This window comes from Tachysurus vachellii, chromosome 23 (assembly GCF_030014155.1).
Source record: "Tachysurus vachellii isolate PV-2020 chromosome 23, HZAU_Pvac_v1, whole genome shotgun sequence".
Classification (NCBI taxonomy): Eukaryota; Metazoa; Chordata; class Actinopteri; order Siluriformes; family Bagridae; genus Tachysurus; species Tachysurus vachellii.
Window position 1 is genome coordinate 12,488,239 of NC_083482.1, and position 11,169 is coordinate 12,499,407.

Here is an 11,169-nt window from a genome sequence, read left to right on the forward strand (position 1 = left end):
TAACCAATCAAAAGTCTCCCTGTATTACTGTAAAGATTTATTACATAACATGTAAAGATTTGGAGAAATAATCCGTTTTTCTGAACTTAATTATATTCTAGGTGTAAATATAATAGTTAATAAAAAAATATAAAAGTTAAAATAACAAGAATATATAATAAAATATAACAAACAACTCATTTTTAACAAGTTATTTTATTATTTCCTTTTTTTAAAAAAAAAACAATTATTATATTTTTTGTATTAATTCGTTTTATTTAGTCTCAAACACCTCCCTATGTCTAATAACCCCTTAAGTAGATTCTATGTTGCAGTGGTATTACACAACACGATCAGCTAGTAGACTATTCATTACATTAAACTAACTAACGTTATAACTTGCACTGGGGGACATGGTGGCTTAGTGGTTAGCACGTTTGCCTCACACCTCCAGGGTTGGGGGTTCGATTCCTGCCTCCACCTTGTGTGTGTGGAGTTTGCATGTTCTCCCCGTGCCTCGGGGGTTTCCTCCGGGTACTCCGGTTTCCTCCCCCGGTCCAAAGACATGCATGGTAGGTTGATTGGCATCTCTGGAAAATTGTCCCTAGTGTGTGATTGCGTGAGTGAATGAGAGTGTGTGTGTGTGCCCTGTGATGGGTTGGCACTCCGTCCAGGGTGTATCCTGCCTTGATGCCCGATCACGCCTGAGATTGGCACAGGCTCCCCGTGACCCGAGGTAGTTCGGATAAGCGGTAGAAGATGAATGAATGAATGAAAATGAATAACTTGCTCTGATAAAAGCCAAGTGTTTAGTGAGTGTTTCAAAAAGATTCAGTAAAATAATCCTATTTCTGAGGCACAGCCACCTTTGACCTTGCATTGAAAAAAGATTCGATTTTCACAGTGGACTTAAATGATCAAAAATCAATACTTTTTCAGATTAAAGCGTAGATTAAATATAAAGCATGACTACAATGAATGCATAAAATAAAGGGTTAGGTCATAACTTAAAATAGACTAATAATAATAATCTTAATATATAATAATAATATAACAATAATCAGTAAATTAACAGCCCTTCCAGAGTAAGTGTGTTAGTGCAGGCAAAGACAAGGGATATTTCAGGACCTGGTCTGAGAACATGTGTCTTATGAGCGGCACCATCAATATTGTAGTAATTGTGTTTGATTGCCACCTGAGGCTATGCGTTTGTATGTTGGAATTGAACTCATTTAAACAAAAAATTCATGGATTTGTTGACATTCTTAATTCATCTATCTTCACTAAGCACTTTATCCAATTCAGGGAGAGCTGTTGATTTGGGCCGTATCCCAGGAACGCTGGGCACAGGACAGAAATACAACCTGGTTTAAATGCTAGTTCTGTGCGGGGCACCATACATACAGTACACATTCATTTACTCATTCAAATCCAGTCCACCTACCATCATGTTTACATTTCAGCAGCTTGCCGTTTTCCTTGATTGTGTATAATGCTGAATTGCTTTGTTTTGCAACAGTTATGACTAGTCTGACTTTTTAGCACTTTCGTTTTGCTCATCATGTGATTGTAATTTTGAGAAGTAAAGAGAAGGAAGCTTCTTGGCACATACTAATTGAAAACTTCAGCTGAAGTACGCCAGAGGTTCAAGAGTTACTGGCCAGATGCAAACATGAACAACTCGTCTTACTTGAGCTCTAACAGCACAGTCTTGGGAGACGAAGAGGCCACCGTGGGGAGAGCTGTGGTGTGCATCATCCTGTCTGTGTGCTTTGTGGTGGGAACTCCAGGGAACCTGCTGGTCGTGTGGACCATCATGAGGCACGTAAGGCACCGCTCTCATACCCTGCTGCTCATCATGCACCTGGCTGTTGCTGATTTGCTGGTACTTGTGACTCTGCCTTTGTGGATCTACTCGCTGTCTTGGTCCTGGGTTTTTGGTGAGGTTGCGTGCAAGGCCATGGCGTATGTCATCTATACCTGCATGTATGCTAGCGTTTTTCTGATCACTATTATGAGTGTGGAGCGCTATTTGGCTGTCAGGTACCCCTTTAAGATGATGCACTGGAAAAACAGCGATGCTATGAGGTTAATTTTGGTTGGGGATTGGACCCTAGCACTCCTTCTAGGACTGCCAGCTATTTTTACCCAGTCTCTTGAGAGTATAGACGGTGTTCAGCACTGCTTATTCTCAGAGTTTGGTTCAGTGACTCTGGAGGTCTTTTGTACATGTTTGGAGACATTGATCGGCTTTGTCATCCCATTTCTCACCCTGGCGGTGTGCTACGTCAAGGTGGCTTCTCAACTTCGCCAGATGCAAAGAGTAAATAAACAGAAATCTGCCTTTCTCATCAGTGCGGTGGTGGTGGCCTTTGCTGTGTGCTGGCTGCCCCATCATATTATGAATGTCATTAATTTAGCACAACTGCTTGGAACATACTCAGGAACACTGGAAGAAGTTTCAGAAGCAGTAGGGTTCATCTCTGGAGCGCTGGCATTCATTAGCAGTTCAGTGAATCCAATGCTTTATGCCTTTGCTGCCAGAAACTTCCAGGGTAGTCTGAGGAACTCAGGACTGGCCAGACTTTTTCAGGAAATTGCTTCACATGCTGTTCAATCAAAAGGGGCTGAGCTCCAAACGGTTGACTCTTTGGAACAGGACACACTTAAAAAAGAATCTGAGGCAGATGCCTAAGGTGTGCTGGATGAATTCTGACTTGAACAGTGTTTCAAGACTTGGATTGCATCACATACTGAGAACTGTCACAATAATTCAATACATGGAATGCTGTTATTTAATTCTTTTTAATTCTTTTAAGTTTGTCTTTATTAACATTTTTTTTCACACCTGAATTCAATAGAAAATTGTGACTCAGCACTCTGAGCCAACTAAAGGAAGTTCTCATGAGAACTGCATGTAGTAAACATCATGTGTCCAGACTAGACACAAATTGTGGTTAGGGAGATTTTACAGTAGTTCTGCCTGGACCTTCTCACGCCTTACAAGTAAACAAATAAAAATATCAAGCATAAAATTCATTTGTATGTAATTTTCTCATGCATTTGAACACATATTTTCATCTACTTGAGACCTAAACTATAACGTTATGTTCGTTGTCATCTCTCCACACTATTCTTTATGTTCTTTATGTCAGTAGCTTAATTTAAATTTTAAGCCCTTAGCTCTGTGTTGTCTAACATTCTTTTCATTTCACTATATACTACCTCAGCTATACATAGTGGAAATGACAATAATAGCCTCTTTACTTGTTTATAATAACTTGATAATTATGCAAATTCACAGAGGAAGAAGGGCAAATAAAGAAATACCAAACTGTGCTCATATGAGTTAGGGGAAAAATCTGATGTCCTCATATGACACAAAAGATGAATGTGAAAGTGGACATTAAAGTGTGTTTCAGTTTGTTGTATTTTTTTTATCATGTGTGAATTAAGAATTTCAAGACAAACTGCACAATATTGTAGAAAATGTGAAACAATATTACCAAATACAATATTAGGAAAAACTGGCATGTTATTATCAATGCCAATGTTTCAACATTTAAATGTGATCAGGTCATGTTTATTTTCATTCATTCATTCATTTTCTACCGCTTATCCGAACTACCTCGGGTCACGGGGAGCCTGTGCCTATCTCAGGCGTCATCGGGCATCAAGGCAGGATACACCCTGGACCTGGAGTGCCAACCCATCGCAGGGCACACACACTCTCATTCACTCACGCAATCACACACTAGGGACAATTTTCCAGAGATGCCAATCAACCTACCATGCATGTCTTGGGACCAGGGGAGGAAACCGGAGTACCCGGAGGAAACCCCCGAGGCACAGGGAGAACATGCAAACTCCACACACACAAGGTGGAGGCGGGAATCGAACCCCGACCCTGGAGGTGTGAGGCGAACGTGCTAACCACTAAGCCACCGTGTCCCCCTCATGTTTATTTTATTTGTATTTATTTTAAGCAGTTAATTGTATGAAATTATTATAATGTATAAATAAATACATTAATTCATTCTTATTTGTAATTGAAATCTATTTTTATTTAAACATTTGGCAATGAACGACCAGAAAAATTAAAACTAATGTGTGTGTGTGTGTGTTGTGGGTGTGTGAATGTGGTATATACATTACTGTGTGAATTTTAGACAGTTGTGAAGAAATGCTGTAAAGTAAGAATGCTTTCAGAATAATTGTTTATTTTTTATCCATTTACAAACTGAAAGTGAATAAACAGAAGAAAATCTAACAGAAGAAATTTGACACAGTCATTCACTGAAACAGAAACAGATGTGTAAGAGGCATAAAACTGGGTAAGGAACAACTAAACTCTGCTACTAGTGTGAGGTTGTGGAAGACATTTTCATGTCACAGATCATACACCATGGTAAGACTGAGCACAGCAACAAGACACAAGGTCATTATACTGTAAGGTCTCTACCAGGCAGATATTTCAAAGCAGACTGGGGTTTCAACATGTGCTGCTCAAGCTATTTTGAAGGAGCAGAAAGAAACAGGCAATGTTCAGGACCGTAGACGCAGTGCTCGGCCAAGGAAACCTAATACAACAGATGAAAGATACATCATGCTTACGTCCTTTTGACATTGGAAGATGTCCTGCAGTGCCCTCAGCAAAAAACTGGTGGAAACCATTGCAGCCCAAGAAGACCCATCTAATGTCTGGAGACATCTTGCCAGCAGTGATGTTCATGGAGAATTGCATCCAAAAAGCCATACAGTACCTCCAACATGGAAACAAGGCAAAGCGACTCAACTATGCACAAAAATATAGGAAATGAGTGAAGAAAAAAGGTAGCAGATTCTCTGGACTGATGAGTCAAAATTTTAAATATTTGGATGTAGCAGGAGGCAGTTTGTTTGCCAAAGGGCTGGAGAGTGGTACAATAACGAGTGTCTACAGGCAACAATAAAGCATGGTGGAGGTTCCTTTAGGACGTCCTAAGGAAATGCTGTTTGTGTCGAGCTCGCAGCATTCTTAAAGGCTCCTCTCACCATCCCCATTCTCAATTTGTCCCCCTTATTTCCGCTAGGCACTTCACTGCCATCCTGACAAAAAACAGCTGACCGAGGAACAGTCGCCTTGTACTTGTAAACGTGTAATGACAATAACATTGAATCTAATCTAATCTAATCTAATCTAATTTAATCCTTGGAATATTGGGGCTGCCAATTTTTACAAACAGAGTTGGATATTTGGTCAGGATTAATGGTGTCGTCAGTGCTGAGTATTTCAAGGAGATACTTATCCATCATGCAATACCATCAGGATGGATATATACAACAGCTAGTTTTATATATATGTAGTTGTATATATAGTTCCAGTCTCCGAATTTCATGGGATAAGCAGCATTCCAAAAGTGCATATACTGTATAAAACCACATTGGGAAATTTCACTGGGTATATTGCTCTCTGCTTGTTTGTGTTTGTCAGATACATTCCACATAAAATTCCACTTCTTGTTCATGATTAGTGAACACTGAAAATTATACATTATACATTTTAAATAATAATAATACTCCGTCCAGGGTGTATCCTGCCTTGATGCCCGATGACGCCTGAGATAGGCACAGGCTCCCCGTGACCCAAGGTAGTTCGGATAAGCAGTAGAAAATGAATGAATGAATGAACGAATGAATGAATAATAATTTCAAATATGGGAGCTCATCCGTGGAAGAGCAAACTGAGAAGGGACAGCTAGTTTACTTACAGTTGGTATACAGGCTGGCACTCAATGAGCATCTTGAACAATCTGCCACAGTTGTCTGAAAACTTTAACTGGTGTCCTTGCTGTTTTCTTCCCCAAAAAAACCCACCATGTTTTTTGTATGAACATAGTCTGTTATGTAATATGCTCTGTTTTACTGACAAAAACTTCTTATTTATATGTGTATTTTAGGCTTTTAATGTAGCTGCATGTGTCCAGTGGTGTTTTGCCAGTGCTCTCTCTCTCCCTCTCTCTCTCTCTCTCTCTCTCTCTCTCTCTGTGTGTGTTTGTCTCTCGCTCTCTGTCTCTCTCGCTCTAACTCTTTCTCTCCATTTCCTGAAAGAAGAATTTGGAAGGGGAAGTGGTATGTTTTTAAAGCCGTCTGCCCTCAATGCTCTCTGCTCAAAAGCGTATATAGTCTTGTGCGCCGTGGAGTGTTCGCAGGAAGCATGAATTTTACCAGTGTTCCTGAACCGATCCAGGAGTTAAAAATGGACCCAAGTATTGTGGGAGCCTGTGTCATCATGGCTGTGTGCTTTGTGGTGGGGACTCCAGGGAACCTGCTGGTTGTGTGGACCATCGTGAGGCACGTGAAACAACGCTCTCACACTGTGTTGCTCATCATGCACCTGGCTGTTGCTGACCTGCTGGTAGTCTTCACCCTGCCTTTATGGATCTACTCACTGGTTTGGTCCTGGGTGTTTAGTGAGATTGTGTGCAAAGCCATGGTGTATGTTATCTATGCCTGCATGTATGCTAGCATCTTCTTGATCACCATCATGAGTGTGGAGCGCTTCCTGGCTGTCAGGTACCCCTTTGCTTCAGCTGCCTGGAGAAAGAAGCAGATGTTAAATAAGATCTTGCTGGTTGTGTGGGTGGCGTCCTTTCTTCTCAGCATTCCAGTTATAATTACTCAGGTCTTGGGCGACGACAACGGACCAAAACAGTGCTTGTATCGGGAGTATAAATCCAGAACACAGGAGACTGTTCTTCTGCTCTTGGAGTCTCTGGTGGGTTTTGTGATCCCCTTCTTCATCCTGGTGCTCTGCTATGGCTGCCTCTACAGTCGAATCACACAGATGAGCTTTAGGTCCAAGCGTAAGTCTACAATGCTGATTGTCGGTGTTGTGGTGGTATTTGCTCTTTGCTGGATCCCACACCACATCACCAATGTTTTGTCTTTGGTTTACATTGTCTTTGAGGACTCCCCAGAAGGAGAAAAAATCTACGATGTTGTGAATGCCATGCACATGATCTCTAGCTCACTAGTCTTTGTAAGCAGCACTATCAATCCAGTGCTGTATGTTTTTGCAGCACGAAGCTTTCGCACTTCACTGAGGGACACAGGTATCCACAAGCTGTTCCGTCACCTGTCCAGTACAGTGACGGGCGAAGGCACTAGAGAACTGTCATTTGTGTCCAAAAGACAAAGCTCTCAGACCAACACTTCTCAGTGCTGCATGGAGTCCAAAGCACATATAGACCTGCTTGTGGACATATGCAGCAATGCTGCCACTGATGAGCACGTGTGAAGGTACAAAGTTTGGCTACTGAGTAATTGCAAAAATATTTATGTATATATAATGTTACTATGGAGAATACTTAGCCTAGTACTTGACTTAAGATGATGGATTTTAATAAGAGAAAAAGAGGAAGGACATTTTGTCCAGGACTAATTCAGTGCTTGGAAAAATTGTATAACATCAGGAATATCTACATACAACTGTATGTACCACAGAGTTCATTATCTGACATCATTCTTTTCCATTTAAACTTGAAAATAAAAAAAGTTTTTGAATTTTAAAAAGTTAAAACAAAGAAAGGTTCAATATGTTGAATATTCAAATATTTTGCATGATCAAATATTCATACATTTTAACTCCTATACAAAGGTCTGATTCTCCTTGAGTCTTGTCTCATCCAAACCATTTGTTCGACATTCTGATGGATTTCATCTAACGCGAGTCATTTCCACAATCTTGTGCATACCTAACTTGAGTGCATGCATCAAAGCACAAGGGGCAAAATCCATGCAATTATTTACAGGATTTTCACTCAAGATTTTGCTGATAATTTTACATTCAATTAGAAATGTCTCAAATTTGTTTTTACGAATTGTCTCAGACTCAAGTGTCTCAAGTGTCCTCAGATTATAAACATTTGTTTAATGTAATTTTTTACCCATGTCGCTGTATTTTTCTTATCTGTTTTTTATAATGTTCTTCATGTGTATGAAATCTTTTTTCTTGTTTGTAATTGTTATATATTTTATATAATTATTTCTTCTTGTCTATTCATTCTTTTTTTTTTTACTGTAGTTTTTTAGATGTAGTATATTTATATGCCAAGTCTAAGAAGGACTAGGCCTAGTTTTCATTTCACTGCCAACTTATATACTGTATATAACTGTGTGCTTGACAAATAAAATCATGAATCTTGAATGAATAGTAGTTAAATAAAATCTTTTAAACTACCATCTTTATCATCTTTTCAAATAAATGCTAAAGATTTCTTCTTAAAGATACCCTTATTATTATTTCAATCCAGAACAAGTCCAGAACAGAAGATTTAATAAATCGAAACCATTAATGCAATGACTATTGATTCTTGTTTTTTTTTGTGACCAAAAAAAGCAAAATTCCTTAATAAACTGTTTTTTGTTTTTTTTTTTGTCTTTATGATGCATGTTTTTCCTCTTAATGTAGAACATCAGAAAGTGCTTCACCAGCAAATTTGTAGGGCAGACTACTTGTGTGTCATTTAAAGGAAAAAAACTTCTCTTTTGCATTGCAACATATGTGCATGTGTGTGAGAAAAGGGGAAATGCAGACTGGTTAGAATTTCTGCTGCTTAGGAAACCAAGTTATATTTGCATACATAAAATCTTTTGTCATTTTCGAAAGAAAATGGTCTGGTTTTATCATGAGATTTGTTATGTGTTTAACCATCCTACTTTCTGGCTAAGCCACAATGATTAATAAGAGGTGGAAAATATTCAGGCTACACACTAGTCCCCTCTCCTGTCCTCTTGGTTTGATGAAGGATACACAGAAATTGTTTTCATTTTCAGGATGATGATGATGAGGTTTAAGACTTCAATTTTGTGGATGTTACATGATGAATATTGTGTTAGTGTTTAATATTAAATATGTTCCCTTTGGTATGATTTACAGACTCCTGTAAAAAAAAAAAAGACACTAAATAAGAGCATGGTGTTGACTGAACATTAAAAATGGAAGGATCGAGCATTACTGTTTATGTACAGCTATTGCACTGTACTTATAATCTATAAAAAATTTAATAGTCATCAGGTTTATTCTTCTTATTGGAGGTAATGTTATTTCTAATAATTTACACTTAATTGCATTTAATACATTTTGAATTTGAAGATTTAGCCCAATGATTTACGCATGATTCTCTCTCTCGCTCTCTCTCTCTCTCTCTCTCTCTCTCTCTCTATCTATCTGTCTATCCATCTATCTGTCTATTTTACTAATGTCTGCACTAAAAAAATAAATAGAAAATGAGGACCAAAGTAAGTTAATGAGCTAATTACTGAGAAGCATTGTACCCCCCCCCCCCCATCTATCTATATCTATCTTACTAATGTCTGCACTACAAAAAAAAAAAAAAAAAAAAAAAAGACCAAAGCAAGTTAGAGTTAGTGATCTGATTACTGAGAAGCAGGGAATTCCCTGGGTCATGATGCACTTCACACACAACAAGAGTGTTTATTAGGCAAACTGTAGAGAAACCAGTAGTATGCACTGTGAATGTGAATCAACATTCTATGTAGAAGGCTAACATTTATAGCCTTTATATACAGTTAATATACAGTACGGTACAGCAAAATGAAGAAAAGAAAGAGTTTGAAAACAATCAGAAAGAAGAAATTCAAGATATATTTCTGAAGAGATTTTAATGGCAGTGATGACAGAGATGTTTACATCTAGGTCTGTTTTTCCCTGTCCCACTCTCCCTCGTGTACTTCATGTACTCGCTCTCTTAACGTTTATCCTTTCTCTGTGGAAATGATTTATGATATAATGACAGTGCATGCTTAATCTTTTTTTTATATAAAAAAAACTGTTTGCATTATAAAATGTGACTACAGATTTATAACAAGTATGTATATGTGTATACATATTTGTATATATGTGTATCTTAAACAATTTATAGCTCATTAAATATTGATTAAATCTAGATGAAATATGGTCACAAGATGATTAATAAAATTATTAGCATACTTATATGATGGCTGCAGGAAATTTGTAGATAAACATGTCACTTTGATTTAAAGGGAGATTTAAACTGAAATATGTGTAAACACTGATCTACACACCTACCTATCACTAAGCAGTTATATCTAAAGCGCAACAGATTTGTATGAAGGTAACAGCAGTGTACTTGTAACAAATAGACATATATGAATTGAGTAATTATACCTCGTAAATCTGAATGAATATACGACTGAGTAAATGTAAACAGTGAATTTGTAAGGTGCAAATATACATCCAAATATATGTAAACATTCTGAGTTCTGAGTATGAAGGCATTTGTAAGGTGCAAGACAGATAGCAGAAGTGTGACAGTAGTGCAAAAAAGACTGTAATGTGTACAAAAATGTACAAGTACAAAAGTGTCAGATTTAAAGAATTTGTAATAAAATAGGTCTAGAATAGATTTAAAGAATTTGTAATAGGTGTTTTAAATAGGTGTTTGTAAACCGTTCTGGTAATTAGGTGGAATCAGGTGTGTCTCCTGCTTGATTGGACACCCCTGGATTAGAGTAAATGTTCCCAGCCCTGTTTCAGTGAAAACACCTGATTCAATGAGTCAGATAATTAACATCCCTTCCTGTAATGTGAATGTTCAGGACATGGTGTTGTAGAGAGTATTCACTGGCCTGCTTTCCTGTAGATTATGGAAAATAAAAATATAACTTTTTATAAATATGCTGATACCAAAATGTCTTAATTTGAGAGAATAACAATGTTTAGATTGCAACAGTTTGTGTTTTTTATTAAAAAATAAATAAATAAAAACCCCCACTGTACAATATGCTTTTATTAAATCCATCATGGCCATAAAGTTTGCTGACATGATATTTTATAAACAGTAATACAAGTTTAACGTGAGTAAACTAAATATATTGTAAAATATGTAAAATAAATTTTATAATTCATCTTTCAAAGGCGAGAGAGAGAGAGAGAGAGAGAGAGAGAGAGAGAGATACAGAGAGTGAAAGAGAGTGAGTGAGAGAGAGAGTAAGTGAGCAAGAGAGAGAGAAAGAGAGACTGAGAGGGATTGTGTGTGAGAGAGAGTGAGAGTGAGTGTGTGTGTGTGAGAGAGAGAGACTGAGAGTGAGTGAGCAACAGAGAGAAAGAGAGACTGAGAGTGAGCAACAGAGAGAGAAAGAGAGACTGAGAGTGAGTGTGTGTGT

At 37.9% G+C, this 11,169-nt stretch overlaps 2 protein-coding genes across 2 annotated transcripts; both read left to right on the top strand.

The window, feature by feature from the left end:
- The first annotated feature begins 1,607 nt into the window (after positions 1-1,607).
- On the top strand, positions 1,608-3,410 carry LOC132838769 (leukotriene B4 receptor 1-like). Its single transcript, XM_060859344.1, has one exon. It carries the CDS (start codon positions 1,652-1,654, stop codon positions 2,672-2,674), a length of 1,023 nt encoding a protein of 340 aa, XP_060715327.1. The 5' UTR covers positions 1,608-1,651; the 3' UTR covers positions 2,675-3,410.
- A 2,718-nt stretch (positions 3,411-6,128) lies between these two features.
- Positions 6,129-8,167, top strand: LOC132838985 (leukotriene B4 receptor 1-like). Its single transcript, XM_060859698.1, has one exon. The coding sequence runs from the start codon at positions 6,176-6,178 to the stop codon at positions 7,256-7,258; it is 1,083 nt and encodes a 360-aa protein (XP_060715681.1). The 5' UTR covers positions 6,129-6,175; the 3' UTR covers positions 7,259-8,167.
- The last annotated feature ends 3,002 nt before the right edge of the window (positions 8,168-11,169 follow it).